General features: G+C 44.1%; 1 protein-coding gene across 1 annotated transcript in view; it reads right to left on the bottom strand.

Annotated features, from left to right (window-relative positions):
- The window catches only part of LOC122942581 (L-xylulose reductase-like), a 103,035-nt gene that overhangs the window by 24,139 nt on the left and 56,263 nt on the right, over positions 1-22,633 (bottom strand). The window contains exon 7 of the mRNA XM_044300244.1: positions 12,676-12,793. Within this exon, the coding sequence (XP_044156179.1) occupies positions 12,676-12,793 (118 nt within the window). The remainder of the gene's footprint in view (positions 1-12,675; positions 12,794-22,633) is intronic.

The raw sequence follows: 22,633 nt of genomic DNA, 5'->3' as shown, positions 1-22,633 counted from the left end.
GAGGAACAGGTAGTCTTGTCCCTGCCATTAGTACCAGGGTCCTATAGGGCTAGATGGGACTGTAGGTATTCCTGCATATGAACACACCTACCTCTGGGGTCTGTTCATACTGGCAGTCAGTGAGGATTTGGTTAGGGTTTCACTAGGAAGTGTCCATCTTCCTCCCCTAGTTATCAGGCCTGATTGCCTGTTCCCCCCTTCCCTCTTATACTTGGTGTGGTGTTTCCCTACCACACTGAAGCGTGACAGTAGCATCTCATGATGTCTGTCAGTATCTGTGTAGAAGCAGATGTCTTTGTGTTTTTTTTACATTCAACTTTATTAACAACATAACATCACCTAGAGACAGGCAGCCATTTTACAAATCACCTAGGGACAGCCATGCAACTACATGCAGTGATGTAGTTACTGTAATAATCCCAATAAAAATTATTATTCCACCACAAGTCCTATTTATCACATGGATGTGTCCTGTGTGCTGACCCAACATATGTATGTCATATAATACTGCTGCTTACTCAAAGTCAGGGATTGTATGATGTGAAGAGACTAATGCTCTGGTTCAGTTAAGCTATGGATGCATCACATAGGACTGATCCATGGGTTATACCATTCTATTGCTTATAGAGGTCAACTGCCTGATATAAGAAATGTATGGAAGCATAATTTTGCATACATGTATATTGGAAAATTTTATGATTTCCTGTTATATAAACTACTAAAAAATATATATATAATGAAATACTCCTTTAACCCCTTCCCAAATGAGTTCTCACACCTCGTAGACATAACGATAAAAATGTTATCAGGGTCAGAATACGGCAATGACAAGAAAAAAATAATTTTTCCAAAGGTTTTTTATTCACAATTAAAACACAAGAAAAACTAAACAAGTGTGGTATCACCGTACTGACCTGGAGGATGAAGAGCACAGGTCAGTTTTACCACACAGTGAACACCATAAAAACAAAACCCATGGTGGAGTAATTGCATTTTCTTTCCAATTCCACCACATTAGGATTTTTTTCCAGCTTCCCTGTACATTGTATGCCCTATTAAATGATGGCATTAGAAAGTACAACTTGTCCCACAAAAAACAAGCCTTCATACGGCTATGTGAATGGAAAAAGAAAAAAAACTTATGGCTCCGGAAAAGCACGGACCGAAAATCGAAAATGCAAAAATCCCTGCATCAGGAAGGGGTTAAAGGAACATTTAAAATATAAATAGGTTATTGATACAGTTCAGGAGCATGGTTCAATACTCACAAACGCCTTCTGTGATTTTTGCAGATGTCTATAAGGCCTTATGCACATGGCCGTGTCAGTATTTTGGTCCGCAAAAAAATGGATCCGCAAAATACAAATGCCTTCTGTGTGCATTCTACATTTTTCTTACCTCCATAAATAGAAAGTACAATTTTCTTCTGCTATACAGTCAAGAATAGGGCATGTGCTATAACTTGTGGAATAAAAAAACAAACCCACAAAATAGACTTATGTGTGCATGGCCCCATATAAATAACAATAGCCCTAACTTGGAATCTACATACAGTCATGGCCTATTGGTTTTTAGAATTGCTGGAGGTTTCAGACTCTTCACAATACTAGGTTCCCAGGTGGAGGTGAACTCCTCCTTTGAAGCAAACTTGTCAGTACAGTTTAGGTCACCATTGCCTTCACTAAAAAACACCCATACAGGATTGTTTGATGTCTCTGGTGCACATATATATAATCTCAACCTGAGGGCACACCCCTCAGCTCCATTGGAGCACTGCGCATATGCCAGAGGACAGGGCTAGAATATAAAGGGCAACATCCAGAGCACCCTATTGTTCCACACTGCATGACTGTGACGAATTGATGATTAATGTTTCACCAACTTTTCAACAAAAACAGTATACTGCACACAGAAAGTAGAGGAGAATCTGCTTCCTAACATTCTCTTACTCATTCAGAACCAGTCTCAATATCATGGAGGACATTACAGAGAAAAGCTGACCTATATGTTTGTGAATTTTGCACTTGTGGTGAGATAGAAACTTTCTATGTAGCTGCGCAGATGAGGCTAAAGAGGATTTCTTTTTCAAGCAGTTTTTTAGAGCTGAAGTTGGTTTCTTATTCATCGTTTTCTTATTCACGTCATTTGTATTTTTCTTTTTTTATGAATTTTGAGGAGACTTTATCACCAGTAATAAATAAAAAAGTTGCAGTGAGCTGTCCTAAAGGGAAATTAGTTGAAAGTGGCATTAAAACAGAAATGACAAAATATAGACAAAAAGTGTGATTTACAGGGTTAAATTAATTCGGGTCTGTGATCTTGCACTGCCAACTTACAGAGGGTGGTGACTCGCATGCAGTTAAAGGGGTTTTCCAAGATTATATTAATAATGACTAGGGTTGAGGGAACCCGTAAATATTCAGGTTTAGCTGAATTTTGGTTCAAAGTTCATTTAGGGTACCCAAACTTGACCTCTAAACTGAACCTCATAGAAGTCAATGGTGACCCGATCTTTGGTGCTGTAAAATGCCTGCAAATTAGTCATAGAAAGGGCTAGAGGGCTGCAAAAGTAATCAAAATCAAAGTAAGAGCAGTAATATTGCCCTGCAAACATATACGGATAGGGAAATGACTTAAAGTAACATAGAATAGAAGAAAATAAAAAATAATCTCCAACTGGAGTAGGAGGGTGAGTAGGCGGTGGACGTGGTCGTGTAGGTCGAAGAGGCAGAGGAGGCAGTAGCCAACACTGTTTTTGTAGGGTTTTATTTTTAATTTTTCAATTATTTTAATTTTTTTGTCTTTGCACACATCCTTTTCTGCCATCTTTTTTTCTTATTCACCACAGAGCCGCACCAGTTTGGCCGAAACGTCACACTTAAGCGGCTTATTGAATAAAAATCACTAAGCAAGAACTTCTATTGATGAACGGGGTAGAAACCCTACTTTCAGTTACAAAAAATAAAAAACTGCAGCTCGTATCGAAGCATTTGCCTACAGAGTGCAGAGGATGTCAGCAGTAAGTTTGTGTTGATGTCACTGTTTACAGAGATGACACGTGATCATAAAGCTTGCATGTCTTCTGTGTTTTGTACCCACTCCTGCTTTTGGCATCCAATTCATGGGCGTATCCTGATGCAAAATAAGAACTGTATGATACAGGCCTTACGGATGCTCCAAAGACAGAATCCGTTGTGTCTCTCATTTTTCCGTCCTTATGAAAGATCAGAAGGGTAAATTAAATGGTGATGTCAACAAGGCCAAACAGGTAGTACATAGAGTGGTGACATAGACAATTAGTCGGGAGAGTGGAAACCGCATGAGGAGTCAACACAGTGGTCCAGTTACATTATGGGGAGGGTTGTAACTGCATGAAGAGTCAACACAGTGCCCCAGTGACATAGTGGGTAGATGGCAACAGCATGAATAGTCAGCATAGTGGCCCAGTCACAGAGTGGTGAGAATGGGAATCTCATGAGGAGTCAACACAGTGAACCAGTCTCAGAGTGGTGAGAATGGGAATCGCATGAGGAGTCAACACAGTGGCCCAGTTACATAGTGGCGAGGGTGGAAATCACATGAGGATTCGAATGAGTCAACACAATGGCCCAGTCACAGAGTGGGCCATGCTGACATCCTCCGGTGGCTTGATGAAAAATTCCCACACCGCTGATTATGTTATTTTACCCCCACCACTCTGTGTTGACTGCCTGCTACCGCTGCCTCCTTGAACCCGTGCACTGCTACTTCTTTCCAGACAGGTAGGCTCCTGCGTGGCAGGCGGTCTACCCAGGGCATGTTTGGCTACAGATCTGAGACTGCTGCTACCCTGCTGACTCATGGCCATGCTACCACCCTGGTGGCTTAGCCGCTGCCTCAAGCGCAAGCTGCCACCCTCCCTCTTCTCCTGATGATGATGATGAAGCCCCCCTCTTCAACCGGCTCCCACGTGTGATTGGCTACATCGTCATCCACTACTGTCTGCACATCACTGATGTCACCCTCAGGGCCACGTGCCTGACCGCTCGCAACACCAGCTCACATGCGACTCTCATCGTCGATACTTGCCCGCCTACTGGAGGAAGCGGCGGATCTCTCCTCCTCACCTGTCTGTCGGATATACTGTACTGTAGCATTAACTGCAAGGGTAAAAGAGCAATAGTATCAGGCTGCAGTTTCGCACCAACTCCGCAACTACTGATTGACGCATCAAATTAAGTATAAAAGAATTTGAACACCCTAAAATGTGTAGTATCAAGCCACAGTTTCACACCAACTCCTGAACTACTGATTGATGCATGGAATTAAGTGTAAATGAATTTGAACACCCTAAAATATGTAGTATCAAGCCAGGTTTGGGTCAAAAACACAGAACAGGTACAGATCTTTCCATTACACCTTAGTATGCTTCACTACTGGTTTTGACTCACAAAAAATTATAGCCATAACGGACCAAATAACTGAAGTGTGAAGTCACCCTAAAGTGTGTAGTATCAGGCCACTATTTCACACCAACTCTGGAACTACTGATTGAGCCATCAAATTAAGTGTAAAAGAATTTGACCACCCTAACAGTGTGCAGAGAAATGGTCTGCTTGAGCAAAGGGTGGCTAACCCTTTTCGGGTCATCTGTTCTCAGCCTTTATGGTGTGATCACCTGTAGTATCTTTTTTTTTTTTTTAAACCGAGGAGCATGCTTTCTTCACCCATGCAGCATGCCAGACCTCAATTTCACCCCAGAAGCAATGATAGATGGAGATACATATATAAACGAAATACACCCAGTTGTATCAGACTGTACAGACACTTTAAATTTGTGTCCACTTTCATGCCCATTTGTGTTCCAGTCACTTCTGTTTTAATGCCGATTTCAACTTTTTTATTATTGACGATAAGGTCTCCTCAAAATTCATTTTTTTTTTTAAAAACATACGAATAATGTGAAAAAAACGGATAAATAAGAAACCAACTTCAGCCGCGAATAAGAAACTGGCCTAATTAGACTGCTGCTTACTCCCCTCACCTTCCCCTTCATAGACTTGTATTGATATGTGCAGTATGATACTTCAGCATTTTTCAAAGTGAAAAGTGATTAGCAAGGGAGGGAGGAGAGCAAACAGCTAAGAGCTAGACATTTTTCACTGATAAGGCATATTACAAAGTTTCTTGTAGTTGATTGTACTATTGATTTATGCACTGTTGTGTGAAAAGTTAAATAACAAAAGACTGAGCACCCCAGCAAAATTATGTGAGGTGCAGTAGGTGTAGGGGTGTTGAGGTCCTATTAAAATACTATATAGATATGTTCCACGCACACTCGAGATTTCAAATACAAAAATCCATGAACATTGCGCTGACCTGTACATAACTTTGCGCATGTAAGCCGGTCGAAATCTACGCCAGCTTGCTTGCTGGCTTAAATTTAGACTATTTTGTACACCTAAAACAGGTGTAGAAAATGAAGAATTGGGCAGACCTTCCCCGCCCACGCCACGTCCTCTTTTTTAGACCAGGCGTGAGCAGGCAAATGTCGCAGATTGCAGTGCAAGTAACCAGGATAGTAAATGACCCCCTATATTTGCACTGTGAAATTTATGAGAGGCAACACGTCAATCCAGACGTTTTGGTTCCTTCCAGACCTTTTTCATAGTGTCACTTTATCTTTGGTATCTGCAGTAGAGATGCCGCGAATGGCGAATGGCGAACGCGAATTTCCTCAAATGTTCGCGAATGGGCGAACCACCATAGACTTCAATAGGCAGACGAATTTTAAAACCCACAGGGACTCTTTCTAGCCACAGTAGTGATGGAAAAGTTGTTTCAAGGGGACTAACACCTGGACTGTGGCATGCCGGAGGGGGATCCATGGCAAAACTCCCATGGAAAATTATATAGTTGACGCAGAGTTGGGTTTTAATCCATAAAGGGCATAAATCACCTAACAATCCTAAATTTTTTGAACAACGTGGTTTAAAACATCCAGTGTGTGTATACGATCAGGTATGATGTTGTATCGATCAGGTAGTGTAAGGGTTACGCCCGCTTCACAGACATTGACAGACCAAACTCCCCTTTTAATGCACCGCAAACAGTTCATTTGCCCAACAGCAAACTCCCCATTTGCACAAGGTTGGATACCAAGCTAGCCATGTTCGAACGGGGAGGTGGTTAAAAAAAACCTGGCTACCTCCCCTTTGTTTGAATCCACGGTCACTGCGTCTGCGGCGTGCAATTTACTTTCACACCCGATATGAGTGTTATTTTCTGTAGTTCTCTTCTCATCAGTTTAATCCCTGTTACGTCCCCAATCTGGGGTCCATTTATTGAATTGATTTTTCGAACGGGGAGATGGTTAAAAAAACGCTGGCTCCCTCCCCTTTGTTTTAATCCACGGTCACTGCGTCTGCGCCGTGCAATTTACTGTCACACCCGATATGAGTGGTATTTTCTGTAGTAATATTCTCATCAATTTAATCCCTGTTACCTCCCCTATCAGGACGTGTCTTGAATGGATTTTAGACAACCGCAAACAGTTGTCAAAAGTTGACAAACTCTTAGCAGAAATGTGATTTATCTGTGTGCGTCCTTCTTGTTACTTCCAAGTTGGGGCACTGCGCGTGCGCCGTGCAATGTACTCTGCCACACGGTATGAGTGGTGTATTAACTAGTACTATTCTTATCGGTTTAATCCCTGTTACATCCCCTATCCGGGGACTTGTGTTGAATTGATTTTAGGAACCGGGAGATGGAGAAAGCAGCTTGGTCGGTCCTCTTACTCCCAAGTTGGGGCACTGCGCGTGCACGGAGCAATGTGCTGTGACATCCTGTATGAGTGGTGTCTTAACTAGTACTATTCTTATCAGTTTAATCCCTGTTACGTCCCCTATCCGGGGACGTGTGTCGAATTGATGGACAGGTCATTCTCCTTCATCCTTTTTATTTCTGAGGGTCCCTCAACAGACATGACAGCATGAAAAACCCCATTTGCACAAGGTTGGATGCTGAGCTACTCATTTCCCGTTCCTTCTCCTCACTGATGTCATTGACGGTCTGTTATTCCCCCCATCCACGTACAACACCACGGGTCCCATATAGGTGACAACAACGAGCACCCTGGGACGCCTGCTGTGGTTGATATTCCTCCTCCTCAAAGCCACATTCCTCCTCTGACTCCTCTTCCTCATACTCCTCTTCCAGCGTTGCCGCAGGTCCGGCAAACGATGATGACAAGGCTGTTTCTGGTGGTGATGGTGACCACAACTCTTACTCTTCACGCTCATCTACAGCCTGATCCAGCACTCTTCGCAGGGCACGCTCCAGGAAGAAAAATGGGATGAGGTCGCTGATGGTGCCTTCAGTGCAACTGACTAGGTTTGTCACCTCCTCAAAAGGACTCATGAGCCTACAGGCATTGCGCATGAGCGTCCAGTAACGTGGCAAAAAAATTCCAAGCTCCACAGAGGCTGGCCTAGCCCGGTCATACAAATACTCGTTGATGGCTTTTTCTTGTTGGAGCAGGAGGTCAAACATTAGGAGTGTTGAATTCCAACGTGTCGGGCTGTCGCAAATCAAGCGCCTCACTGGCATGTTGTTTCGCCGCTGAATATCGGAAAAGTGCGCCATGGCCGTGTAGGAACGCCTTAAATGGCCACACACCTTCCTGGCCTGCTTGAGGACGTCCTGTAAGCCTGGGTACTTAGACACAAAGCGTTGTACGATGAGATTCAACACATGTGCCATCCACGGCACATGTGACAACTTGCCCAAATTCAATGCCGCCAACAAATTGCTTCCATTGTCACACACCACTTTGCCGATCTCCAGTTGGTGCGGGGTCAGCCACTGATCCACCTGTGCGTTCAGGGCAGACAGGAGTGCTGGTCCGGTGTGGCTCTCTGCTTTCAGGCAAGTCAACCCCAAGACAGCGTGACACTGTCGTATCCGGGATGTGGAATAGCCCCTGGGGAGCTGGGGGGATTCAGTTGATGTGCAGCCAGATGCTGCAGCAGAAGAGGACACAGCCGAGGAGGTTATGGAAGAGGATGGAGTAGGAGGAGTAGAGGAGGTGGCAGTAGGCCTGCCTGCAAGTCGTGGCGGTGTCACCAACTCCGCTGCAGAGCCACGCATTCCATGCTTGTCAGCCGTCAGCAGGTTGACCCAATGTGCAGTGTACGTGATATACCTGCCCTGACCGTGCTTTGCAGACCAAGTATCAGTGGTCAGATGGACCCTTGCCCCAACACTGTATGCCAGAGATGCCATGACTTCCTTTTCAATAACAGAGTAGAGGTTTGGAATTGCCTTTTTTGAAAATAAATTTTGTCCGGGTACCTTCCACCTACACTTGAAGGCCTCAGACTCCACCAGCTGGTATGGTAAAAGCTGGCGGGCTAAGAGTTCCGTCAAGCCAGCTGTCAGACGCCGGGCAAGGTGGTGACTGTGACATTGGCTTCTTACGCTCAAACATTTCCTTGACAGACACCTGACTGTGGGCAGATGAGATGGAACTGCTGAAGGTGGGAGGCGGAGGGGCGGGTGGTTGAGAGGGGACAAGGAGGACAGCAGTAGTTGATGTGGCTGAAGATGCTGGACCAGGAGGAGGATGATGGCTTTGAGTTTGTGTGCTGCTTGTACTCATGTGTTGATCCCATTGGCGTTTGTGATGTGAGATCATGTGCCTTCGCAAAGCAGTTGTACCGAGGTGGTTGGACTTCCCACGACTCAGTTTCTTTTGGCACAGGTTGCAAATGGCATTGCTGTTATCAGAGGCAGACACACAAAAAAAGACACACTGCTGAGCTTTGCAATGACGGCATTCTGGTGGTGGCAACAGCATGCGTTGATTGGCGTGCTGTCTGGCTGACCCCGGGTGCCGATACATGCTGTCTGACTGTGCCACTAGCTCCTTGCGACGACCTCCCCCTGCTTCCAACTCGTCTCCTCCTTCTCTCTGTCTCCCCTTCTGAACTTTTCCCCTCTTCTTCTTCTCCCCTCGAGCAGGCACCCACGTGGCATCCATGGACACATCGTCATCATCAACCACTTCACTTGTATCTGACACCTCAGCAAAGGAAGCAGCAGCGGGTACAACATCATCATCATCACACTGTACGTCCATGTGTATAATCCTGCCTTACTGAGACATATCCCTGTTATCTACATCCTCTGGCAATAATGGTTGCGCATCACTAATTTCATCCAACTGATGTGTAAATAACTCCTCTGACGGATCAAGTGAAGTGGCTGTGGTGGCTGTGGTGGTAGTGGTGGTGGTGGCGGCGGGCGGGAGAGTGGTAACTTGAGAGCAGGCGACCGAAGCTGAGCTGGAGGAGCATGGTGCGTCAAGGTTCTTAGCGGAAGCTGTTGAAGATTGGATGTCCTGTGTAAGCCAGTCAACTATGTCCTCAGAATTTTTCGGGTTCAGGGTACGAGGCATCTGAACACTGGGCATTATTCCAGGGCCAGTGGAAATCACAGCACCATGACGAGATCTAATTAATATGTATAAATATATCAGGGGTCAGTACAGAGATCTATCCCATCAGCTATTTATCCCCAGGACTGTGACGAGGGGACATCCTCTGCATCTGGAGGATAGAAGGTTTGTACACAAACATGGAAAAGGATTCTTTACGGTAAGAGCAGTGAGACTATGGAACTCTCTGCCTGAGGAGGTGGTGATGGTGAGTACAATAAAGGAATTCAAGAGGGGCCTGGATGTATTTCTGGAGCGTAATAATATTACAGGCTATAGCTACTAGAGAGGGGTTGTTGATCCAGGGAGTTATTCTGATTGCCTGATTGGAGTCGGGAAGGAATTTTTTATTCCCCTAAAGTGGGGAAAAATGGCTTCTACCTCACAGGGATTTTTTTTTTTTTTTTTGCCTTCCTCTGGATCAACTTGCAGGATAACAGGCCGAACTGGATGAACAAATGTCTTTTTTCGGCCTTATGTACTATGTTACTATGACCACGACGGCCCCTGCGGGGTGGCCTGCCTCTGCCTGTCATTTTTTTTTAGATAAGTGGTACTATGCGTGCAAGGTTCTGTGCCACACTATATAAGTGGTGGGCAGTGGGCACAGTACAGTCTGTGTGGGCCTAACACACAATGGCTTGCAACTGCGATTATATCACAGAGAAAAAATAAATTGACTTTAGTTTTATCTGCAAGATATTGTGACACCCTGTAACGGTGTGAGTGGTGGTCTGGCCAGTGGTCACAGTACAGTCTTTGGACCAGACACTCACTGGCTTGCAACTGCGATTATAATTATTACAGATAAAAAAATTAATTGACTTTAGTTTTATCTGCAAGGTATTGTGACACCCTGTAACGGTATGAGTGGTGGCCTGGCCAGTGGCCACAGTACAGTCTGTGTGGGCCAGACACTCACTGGCTTGCAACTGCGATTATATTTATTACAGATAAATAATAAATTGACTTTAGTTTTATCTGCAAGGTATTGTGACACCCTGTAATGGTATGAGTGGTGGCCTGGCCAGTGGCCACAGTACAGTCTGTGGGCCAGACACTCACTGGCTTGCAACTGCGATTATATTTATTACAGAGAAAAAAAAAAATTGACTTTAGTTTTATCTGCAAGGTATTGTGACACCCTGTAACTAGTGTTGAGCGAACTTGTGTTTTAAGTTCGGCGTCTATAGTTCAAAGTTCAGGTTATCGAAGTATCCCGTTATGGATTCTAAATTCCGTTATGGTCCATGGTAGCGGAATCCATAACGGGATACTTCGATAACCCGAACCCGAACTTTAGACGCCGAACTTAAAACACAAGTTCGCTCAACACTACCTGTAACGGTATGAGTGGTGGCCTGGCCAGTGGCCACAGTACAGTCTTTGGGCCAGACACTCACTGGCTTGCAACTGCAATTATATCACAGAGAAAATTTTTATTGACTTTAGTTTTATCTGCCAGGTATTGTGACACCCTGTAACTGTATGAGTGGTGGCCTGGCCAGTGGCCACAGTACAGTCTGTGGGCCAGACACTCACTGGCTTGCAACTGCGATTATATTTATTACAGAGAAAAAATAAATTTACTTTAGTTTTATCTGCAAGGTATTGTGACACCCTGTAACAGTATGAGTGGTGGCCTGGCCAGTGGCCACAGTACAGTCTGTGGGCCAGACACTCACTGGATTGCAACTGCGATTATATCACAGAGAAAATATAAATTGACTTTAGTTTTATCTGCAAGGTATTGTGACACCCTGTAACGGTATGAGTGGTGGCCTGGCCAGTGGCCACAGTACAGTCTGTGGGCCAGACACTCACTGGCTTGCAACTGCAATTATATTTATTACAGAGAAATAATAAATTGACTTTAGTTTTATCTGCAAGGTATTGTGACACCCTGTAACGGTATGAGTGGTGGCCTGGCCAGTGGCCGCAGTACAGTCTGTGAGCCAGACACTCACTGGCTTGCAACACCCTGTATGAATGGTGTGCAGCCTGCAGCCTCTTACTGTCTGGCAACTTCGATTATATTTAAAAAATAATAATAAATTGACTTTTTTTATCTGCAAGGTACTGTGACACCCTATATGAGTGGTGTGCACACAGTACAGTCTGTGGGCCTGCAGCCTATCACACAGGGGCAGGCAACTGCAATATATATATATATATATATATATATAAAAATAAAAATGCAGACAGATGTACCAGCCCTAAAAAGGGCTTTTTGGGGTGCTGTCAGGACACTGTCCTTACAGCAAATGAGTCTGTGGACACAGAACACTGCCCTAGCTATCGATTTCCCTATTAAATCAGCAGCAGCTACACTGCACCCTGCTTTCACTATGAATGCAGCTTCCGAATGAATCTAAAATGGATGCTATCCAGGAGGTGGGAGTGTCTGGGAGGGAGGGTCTGCTGCTGATTGGCTGGAATGTGTCTGCTGACTGTGAGGTACAGGGTCAAAGTTTGCTCAATAATGATGTATAGGGGGCGGACCGAACATCGCATATGTTCGCCCGCCGCGGCGAACGCGAACAAGCCATGTTCGCCGTAAACTGTTCGCCAGTCGAATAGTTTGGGACATCACTAATCTGCAGCAGGAGTCTCTCCAGAGGGAAGTAGCTCATAGAGCACACTGACTCCTTGCAGATTTACCTACAGAATTTCACACGGGGGTCAACAGCTAAAGGCACCCCACTCCACTGATAGAGAACAGACTGAAAGTCCAGCTGCCAGAATAGACCTGAGTAAAGCAGAGTACATTAGTTTGCCTGCCAGTTTATGCCAAAACCTGCTGGGACCAAGAGAAAGCCTGAATATTGTCTGGATGCAAGTTTACTCAAGTAAAGCTGTTGAACTTTATAAAATCTGGACTTGACTTATTCTCCATCTCCACCATTACTCATAATCTTTATTGCTTCGGAGCCAAGCTATGGGGAGCAACGGTATCCAGGTAGGAGCATCGTGAGACACACTAAAAAACAAATAAGGCCATACCACTATGCGTTCCGATAAACCTGGGACACGATCAACCCGGGGGGGGGGGGGGGGGAGGGGGTGTCACGTTGCATGTCATACTCTGCTGTGATAGAGATGATGGACTGCAGACAGAATACATAGCTGGTGGCTAATGTCTTCCATTGTCAGAAATTAGTCAGAAGAGCTAAGGCATGGCAAAAAGTGGGCATACTCACCTGCTAAGCGCCCCAAAACAATACGACTCGTAAATACAGTAACCTTCTCAGAGTCACCATAGAGATCCTGTCCCATTCTAGTCATCAGCAGTGTGGGGTTGACAGAGTTAACACGGATCTGGAAAACATGATTTGACAAAATGTCAACTTGAGCTCCGGCATGAATGAATGCTGCTGATTATGTCATTACTTTCTATAATTATTAGCAATACCACAAAATACCTGCATCAGGCAATAGATTGCTCCCTCAATTTCCAGGTGGCATATGGCCATGGGGGTCTATATATCATTAACAGTATTTTCTTATTAACAACATTTATCACCTATCCACAGGATATGTGCTAAATGTTTTATCACTGCGGATCTGACCACCGGGAACCCTACCGATCACTAGAACAGGGGTCCCCTTTGTGAATGAAGTGGTAGTGCACATGTGGGACCACCGCTCCTTTTACACATCACTATTGCATTCAAACCCTCGTTCTAGTAATCAACAGGAGCTCCAGCAATCACAGCCCCAGCAATTAGATACAGTTGCAAGAAAAAGTATGTGAACCAAATTTGGAATGATATTGATTTCTGCACAAATTGGTCATAAAATGTGATCTGATCTTCATCTAAGTCACAACAATAGACAATCACAGTCTGCGTAAACTAATAACACACATAGAATTAAATGTTACCATGTTTTTAATTGAACACATCATGTAAACATTCAGTGCAGGTGGAAAAAGTATATGAACCCTTGGATTTAATAATTGGTTGAACCTCCTTTGGCAGCAATAACTTCAACCAAACGTTTCCTGTAGTTGCAGATCAGACGTGCACAACAGTCAGGAGTAATTCTAGACCATTCCTCTTTATAGAACTGTTTCAGTTCAGCAATATTCTTGGGATGTCTGGTGTGAATCGCTTTCTTGAGGTCATGCCACATCATCTCAATCGGGTTGAGGTCAGGACTCTGACTGGGCCACACCAGAAGGCGTATTTTCTTCTGTTTAAGCCATTCTATTGTTGATTTACTTCTATGCTTTGGGTCGTCCTGTTGCAACACCCATCTTCTGCTGAGCTACAGCTGGTAGACAGATGGCCTTAAAAGGGAACCTGTCACCGGGATTTTGGGTACAAAGCTGAGGACATGGGTTGCTAGATGGCCGCTAGCACATCCGCAATACCCAGTCCCCATAGCTCTGTGTGCTTTTATTGTGTAAAAAAACTATTTGATACATATGCAAATTAACCTGAGATGAGTCCTGTACGTGAGATGAGTCAGGGACAGGACTCATCTCAGGTTAATTTGCATATGTATCAAATCGTTTTTTTACACAATAAAAACACACAGAGCTATGGGGACTGGGTATTGCAGATGTGCTAGCGGCCATCTTGCAACCCATGTCCTCAGCTCTATACACAAAATCCCGGTGACAGGTTCCCTTTAAGTTCTCCTGCAAAATGTCTTGATAAACTTGGGAATTCATTTTTCCATCGATGATAGCAATCCGTCCAGGCCCTGACGCAGCAAAGCAGCCCCAAACCATGATGCCCTCACCATCATACTTCACAGTTGGGATGAGGTTTTGATGTTGTTGTGCTGTGCCTCTTTTTCTCCACACATAGTGTTGTGTTTCTTCCAAACAACTCAACTTTGGTTTCATCTGTCCACAGAATATTTTGCCAGTACTGCTGTGGAACATCCAGGTGCTCTTGTGCAAACTGTAAACGTGCAGCAATGTTTTTTTTGGGACAGCAGTGGCTTCCTCTGTGGTATCTTCCCATGAAATCCATTCTTGTTTAGTGTTTTACATATCGTAGGTTCGCTAACAGAGATAGTAGCATATGCCAGAGACTTTTGTTAGTCTTTAGCTGACACTCTAGGATTCTTCTTCACCTCATTGATCAGTCTGCGCTGTGCTCTTGCAGTCATCTTTACAGGACGGCCACTCCTAGGGAGAGTAGCAGCAGTGGTGAACTTTCTCCTTTTATAGACAATTTGTCTTATTGTGGACTGATGAACAGCAAGGCTTTTGGAGATACTTTTATAACCCTTTCCAGCATTATGCAAGTCAACAATTCTTAATCGTACGTCTTCTGAGAGCTCTTTTGTGTGAGGCATCACATCAGGCAATGCTTCTTGTGAAAAACAAACCCAGAACTGGTGTATGTTTTTTATAGGGCAGCTGTAACCAACACCTCCAATCTCATCTCAATGATTGGACTCCAGTTGGCTGACACCTCACTCCAATTAGCTCTTGGAGATGTCATTAGTCTAGGGGTTCACATACTTTTTCCATCTGCACTGTGAATGTTTACATGGTTTGTTCAATAAAAAACATGGTAACATTTAATTCTTTGTGTGTTATTAGTTTAAGCAGACTGTGACTTAGATGAAGATCAGATCACATTTTATGACCAATTTGTGCACAAATCCATATTATTCCAAAGGGTTCACATACTCTTTCTTGCAACTGTATATATCACCTATCCTCTGGATAGATATTAATGTCTTTAAATTACATGATCTCCTTAAAGGAATTGTCCAATGATTCACAAAAGTTTAAAGTAATTAGCAGTATTTCTGGCATAAACAATAACCATTTTCATAATATTTTGCTTTCATGTTTCCCCCATGATGATGCTGCTAATTTTTCCTACTGGGTGAGAGCTCTGGACAGAATTAGTCTCCTTCCCTCTCTGTCAACCTCCTACTTCCCTACTGTAAAAGTAGTTTTCTCAGCTAGTGTTAGGCAAAGTGAAGCATTCAAAGCAGAATTTGGTCCGAAGTTTTGGAAATCTTCGATTCACAAGTCTGAATTTCCTTGTGCCTCGTAACAAATCGGTGACAAATCAGTTTTTTTCTAAAATGGTGGCTGCCGTGCTACAAAGTAAAAGTAAGAAGCCCAGGAATGCAAGATCGCCCATAATGCCATGCATCCTGCCAATCCACAGATAGCCATCTCCTGTGATGTAACAGTCCTATAAAACCTTCATTCCACACGGTCTACTCCATCGTCCTGTGAGCTGAGCCTAGGGAGAGACATGACAAGCACTCATGTGCTAGGGATAGTGTCGCTGAAAATAATTAATATAAGAACATTGGAGAGGGAGAGTGTATGGAGACTGCAAGGAGAGTGTAGGGAGACTGCAGGGACAGTGTAGGGAGACTGCAGGTGTGAGGGATGAGAATCAATTTTGCATAAACATTTCCTCCATCTTGTGCATATGTGGAAAAAAATTTGTGAGGCAGCTGGAAGGATGTAGGGAGTTTCTGTGTATATAGATGAGAAGTTCCTAGCTGCAAGGTCAAGATAGCAGCTCCCTCGTTTTCATATCCGAGTTATGTTCCTTCTGAGTTTTGGGATGTACTGTACTGCTGAAGAATGTCAACTTTCAGATAAGATGCTACAGAAACGTTTTAATTATTAGAATGCTGTTAGTATGGTGTGGAAGTATTGCCTTTTATGAATAACAAATCAAATCATTAGTTTCGATTCCCCCCCCCCCCCCCCCTTGGTGAGGTGCCAGATTTTTTTGTGATTATCTGTAGTGTTATAAAGATGTGTGCTAGTATGGAATAAAGGAGAGAGCATTTTATTCAGCAGTGTGTCTGTGTCAGCTCTCTCAGCGCTCATAAGAACACCTCAATTAGGACCCCAACAATTATAAAGAAGGGCTTTTTCCCCCCAACAAAACTTGGCACCCAACGTGGGGCTCGACTAAAGGACACTTCATTGATCTCCCGACAACTTGGATAATCCGGACTGGGATGGACAGATATAAAACACAGCGCTACATTATATCTGTGCCTCCCTGACTGGTTGTCTGGTTCGATAGATTGTTGAAGGAGCATATGTATAAAGTCCTTTTACAGTCAAGTCCATATTGATAAAGAACCTTGAAAGTTTAAAATACCTATGATTGTTGGGTTTAGTTTCTGATAATAAGTAACTTTGATTGGGATGTTTTTGGTCATGGCTTTAGGAGTCACGGTATATGTTTTGTTTGTTTGGAAAATTGCAGAACATTATAGAAAATGAAGTTTCAGTAACACTACGCGAGTACACTAAGTGATATAGTGAGGACGTTCTGAGGAAAATAAGGCTCAGTAACAGAGTACACTAAGTGATATAGTAAGGAAGCTCTGAGGAAACTGAGGGGAAACAGACGTCTGAATTTTGTTACTTTCTATAGTTGTTCTGGTACAGTGAGCAATGGGGAATAATTTTAGTATACCCGAAGGTTATAAGACAGCCAAAACATTGGTGAAGGAAAGAGGAGGTAATGATGGTCTGAAAAATGTGGACAGAGTGTTGGAGAAGGCAGGGATGACGTATGGGAATCTTAACCCTAGGAGTACTAGTACGATGGCACCCTGCTTTAGGGAGGAAGCTCAGAGGAAGCTAGGCTGGGAAAGATTCAGAAGAACACATTGTGGTTGGATAAAGGATTATGGATGTGAAGAAGTGGTTGATATATGGATAAAAGTAGCTTGAGAGGTTGAAACTGAGGGATGGAGAGGAGAAGTTGTGCGTGGTAGATTGTTGTATACTCAGAAACAGAAAGGCAGTACCATTCCTGGTTGACACGGGGGCAGCCATAACAGTAGTAGACCAGAGTTTCTTGAGGCCACATCAGTTAACCCCCTGTTTTGTACCAGCTGTGGGATTTACAGAAGAAACTGTTTTTGTCCGTGCATCTGAGCCAGTTAAACTAAAGATAAAAGACAGTACAGTTATTACCCAATTGTTAGTTAAAGAAAACCTGGCAGAACCTCTTTTAGGGACTGATGTTTTGCAAGCTCTGGGAGCCCACATACACTTTTACCCCAATGGCAGGGGAAGTATTATGTCCCTTAAAAGCAACACTGGCCTTGCCTGAAACAGAACCTTTAGAATGAACCATTGTGGACCAGGCTGTTTTTGAGGTGGTTCTGAAGGATTTATGGGCAACATCAAAAACAGACATAGGGAAACGTCCTGTGTCTTCGGTCACTGTGCATCTTAAGCCAGGATGTCAGCCTCCTCAAGTGAAGCAGTACACCCTCAGTCATGCCCAGGTGATAGCAGTGGCCAGTCAAATTGATGATTTTCTCCAGGCCGGTGTATTGATAAAAACAGTATCTCCCACTAATACCCCACTGTTCCCAATAAAGAAGAAACCAGTTAAGGGACAGCCTGTCAGCTACAGGATGGTTCATGGTCCTAGAGAAGTTAACAAGGTGACAGTTTTACAAACTCCAATAGTGCCAAACCCACATACCTTACTGTCACAAGTTCCATCCACTGCTACTTGTGTCACAGTGATAGATATAGCAAATGCTTTCTTTAGTGTCCTGTTGCACCAAGACTGCCAGTATCTGTTTGCCTTTAAGTTTAAGGGTAACTAGTATACTTGGACCGTCCTGCCTCAGGGAGCTCAGAACTCCCTGACCATGTATACACAGGTTCTGCAATCTGTCCTTACAAACTGGGTACCGCCCGGATTAGTAGTCCTGTTACAATACGTGGATGATTTGCTCCTGTGTGCTGAAGACAATGAGACAACCATATCTCTTTTAATTTTCCTACATCAAAACGGGTGTAAAGCCTCAAAACAGAAGCTGCAGTTTTGTAAAAAACAAGGTTGTATTTCAAGGACACTGTCCCTCCCATGGAGCTTGCCACATAACCAGGGAAAGAAAAGAGGCTGTTAAAAAGGATACAATTGCCCAAAGGGTCACAAAGCCTAAGGGTCTTTTTGGGGCTGGTGTCATACTGTCGCCCCTGGATTAGACATGCCTCCATGTTAATGCAGCCTCTGTCTGTCATCTGATCCATTTCACCTTACAGAAGAGGCAGTTAATGATTTTCATACATTGAAGCTGTGCATAACCTCGGCCCCAGGCCTGGGTATCCCAAAATATGATGAGGAATTTCACCTGTTCTGTTCAGAAATGCAGTGTCACAGCACGACTTTACTGACTGAGAAACATGGTGACCAACAGCGGCCAGTGGCGTACTTTTCAGCGAGATTAGATGCTATCGCCAGAGGTGCCCCCTCCTGTGTCAGGGCGGTAGCTGCAGTGCAGGCAATGATATAAAAAGCCTCTGAAATTGTGTTAGATTACGTGTTAGATTACCCAGTGATATTACAAACACCCTATGACATACAGGGCATATTAACACAGGTTCAACCTAAGCATATTTCTATGGCTAGTCAACTCAGACTCCAGCGTGCACTCCTCATGCCTGCTAACATTTCTTTCAAAAGATGTACTACTCTGAATCTTGCTACTTTGTTACCAACCACAGATTCAGAAATGAGGGAAGGGGGCCTAGGCGGTACAGGCAGCCTCCTAAATGACATGATAGAACATGACCTCCATGACTGTGTGCAACTAATGCAACAAGAAAAGTCAGGATTTAATCATGTACATGAAAACCCCCTTGATAACCCTGATGTTGAGTATTTTGTAGATGGAAGCAGGTTCATGGGAGAGGATGGCCGGTTCCACACTAGATATGCAGCGGTCACACAGCATGAGGTAGGGATAACTGAACCACTCCCACCTCACATTTAAGCGCAAGAGGGGTAGCTGAAGGAACTCAGTGAGGCATGTAAATTGGCCACTGAGGCATGTAAATTGGCCAAGGGGCAGAAGGTGAACATCTACATGGACTCAAGGTACGATTTTGGTATTGCACATGACTATGGACCCATATGGCAGGCTAGAGACTTTCTAACATGAGCAGGCCAGCCAATTAAAAATAAAGACTCTGTACTTGAACTTATGAACTCTCTGTTATTACCAGAGGAGGTTGCTATTAATAAGGTAGAGGCTCGTGCAAGATATACCACGGTGGAAGCAAAAGGCAATGATTGAGCAAACAAGGCAGCCAAACAAGCTGCACTCCGGCCACTAAATGTTGACGCCACCCTGGTGAGAGCCTTGAGACCTGAGGACATTTCAGTTAGCACATTTCAAAGAATGCTCGAACGAGCCCCTCCTGAGGAAAAAGAACTTTGGGCAAAACAAGGGGCCAAACCTGATGAACAAGGAATTTGTAGAAACAAGGACAAAATTCATCTACCGCGCCCACTATACTCAGCTATGGCTCAGGATGCCCATGGGCCCACTCACCTAACAAAAGGTGCCATGGTAAGTGTGGTTATTGCAGGATGGATTGCTCCAGGATTTTCTACAGTAGCCACTCGGTTTGTACAAGGATGTATGGTCTGTGCATTGAGCAATTTTGGTAAAGTGGTGAAGACTCCAAGCAAGCACAGACCCAGGCCACTTTACCCGTTCCGGGGACTGCAGATAGATTATATACAACTGCCTAAGGTATAAGTATATGAATTTGTCCTTGTGTGTGTTGATATCTTTTCAGGGTGGCCAGAAGCCTTCCCAGTAGCATAGGCAAATGCAAAGCACACAGCAAAGAAGCTGGTCAGTGAACTGGTGTGCAGGTATGGTGTCCCTGAAGTTATTGAATCAGATAGGGGTTCCCACTTCATAGGAGAAGTAATGAGGGAAGTGATGCAGGCTTTAGAGGTCACCCAAGCTTTCCATACAGCATACCATCCCTAAAGCAGCGGCTGCATCGAGTGCCTAAATGGCACGCTCAAATTAAAAATTCTGAAAGCCATGCAGGAAACTCAGCGGCCTTGGCCAGAGTGTTTGCCTTTGGCCTTATACTCAGTCAGAACCACTCCAAACAAAAAGACAGGATTATCCCTATTCGAGATTCTGTTTAGAAGCACCCCCAGATTAGGATTGTATTTTCCAAAACAGTTGCAAATGAACTATGATAGCCTAACAAGCTACATCCAGATTCAGTAGAGGGAACACACAGCCTGCAACCAGGAGACTGGGTGGTGATAAAAAAAACATGGGAGGTAAGGCCTGGATACCAGATTTTATGGTCCTTTCCAAGTCCTGTTGACTACTCATACAGCAGTAAAGGTTGAGGAAAGCCTAACTGGATACACGTTTCTCACTGCAAAAAAGTTCTGACGCCCAAGGATGATTATCCTCCTGCTGATGACCGCCCCAATCCTGGGAACAACAGCACTGTATGTACCAACAACTGAAGGATAATTGGGACAATGCACTTATCCGACACCACCAGGTGTTTTTTAGACGACTCAATGACACTGACTGATAGATCTGTACTCACAGAGTGAGTTCAATAACTATGTTTTATCTGGCAATCCCTTTGACTTTTTAAGAATTTATTCATACAGATGTAGCAGGGTTAGCACTCCAGCTCTTAACTCAAATTTCTTAACTCATCGCGTTATCTTGAGACAAAAGCCATTGAAAAGCAATTGAGGGTGTTTGGTTAAATTAGATAACACAACAGTGGTAACTCTACTCCATCTGAATGTCTTGTTGGCAGTTTGTCTCTCAAAGAAGACCAGGGCCTGATGATCAAAAGTATAATTCCACTGAAGTTCCTGTCCCCATAGCAGGGTGGGTGGAGGCTCCCTGGTGGCAAGACAAACAGTAATGCAAGTAGTGTTGATTATAATAGTAGTATATGCTGTAATTAAGCTTATGATTATATGCACCAACAGGTTCTGTACCAAAAGGAGAAACTACCAGGATTATTGAGAGGTCTTGGGAGGGAATCTGGCCTCCGGCTGGCAGTTGGACCTATCCCACCTGAAGTACCTCTGGGTTAAGATGTCAGTTCCAAGATATCTCAAAATGGGAGAATTGTGAGGAATAAAAATCCATTTTATATAAACATGTCCTCCATCTTGTGCATATGTGGAAAAAATAATGAGCCAGCTACAAGGATGTAGGGAGTTTCTGTGTATATAGATCATAAGTTCCTAGCTGCAAGTTTAAAGGGATTCTGTCACCAGGTTTCACCCCCTCCAGATAAAAATATGGTTATGTTCAGGGAGCTTTAACCATTCCTAATGTGGTCTTATAAATGTAATCTGTAGGCTCATTTTGCTAAAAATACGCTATTACTAACCTGTCATTCATAAAAATAAGGTGCCCAAGGGGATGTAAATGGCTCCAAGCTGCCGCCCGCACCCGCTGCCGTTCGTGCCCAGCGCCGCCTCATAATCTTCTGTGACGCCTCCTGCTCTCTCTCCCTCCCCCCTCCTCCTGCTGTAAGATTGCTGTGATGCCTCCCGCTCTCCCTCCCTCCCCCCTCCTCCTCCTGCTGTAACATCGCAATGTTACAGCAGGAGGAGGGGGGAGGGAGGGAGAGCGAGAGGCGTCACAGCAATCTTACAGCAGGAGGAGGGGGGAGGGAGGGAGAGTGGGAGGCGTCACAGCAATCTTACAGCAGGAGGAGGGGAGAGGCGTCACAGAAGATTATGAGGCGGCGCTGGGCACGAACGGCAGTGGGTGCGGGCGGCAGCTTGGAGCCATTTACACCCCCTTGGGCACCTTATTTTTATGAATGACAGGTTAGTAATAGCGTATTTTTAGCAAAATGAACCTACAGATTACATTTATAAGACCACATTAGGAATGGTTAAAGCTCCCTGAACATAACCATATTTTTATCTGGAGGGGGTGAAACCTGGTGACATAATCCCTTTAAGATAGAAGCTCCCTCGTTTTCTTATCAGAGTTTGACATATAAAAGAGAGTTATGTTCCTTTTGAGTTTCGGGATGTACTGCTGAAGAATGACAACTTTCAGATAAGATGCTGCAGAAACTTTTTAATTATTAGAATTCTGTTAGTATGGTGTGGAAGTATTGCCTTTTATAAATAACAAATCAATTAATTAGTTTCGATTTCCACCCCCTTGGTGAGGTGCCAGATTTGTCTGTGATTATCTGTAGTGTTAGGGTCTAGAGTTGAGCGGACACCTGGATGTTCGGGTTCGACGGGTTCGGCCGAACTTCAGAAAAAAGTTTGAGTTCGGGATCCGAACTTGACCCCGAACCCCATTGAAGTCAATGGGCACCGGAACTTTTGAGCACTAAAATGGCTGTAAAAATGTCAT

The sequence above is a fragment of the Bufo gargarizans genome, chromosome 6 (assembly GCF_014858855.1).
Source record: "Bufo gargarizans isolate SCDJY-AF-19 chromosome 6, ASM1485885v1, whole genome shotgun sequence".
Classification (NCBI taxonomy): Eukaryota; Metazoa; Chordata; class Amphibia; order Anura; family Bufonidae; genus Bufo; species Bufo gargarizans.
The sequence above is the reverse complement of the archived record's forward strand: the minus strand, read 5'-3'. Positions and strand labels throughout refer to the sequence as shown.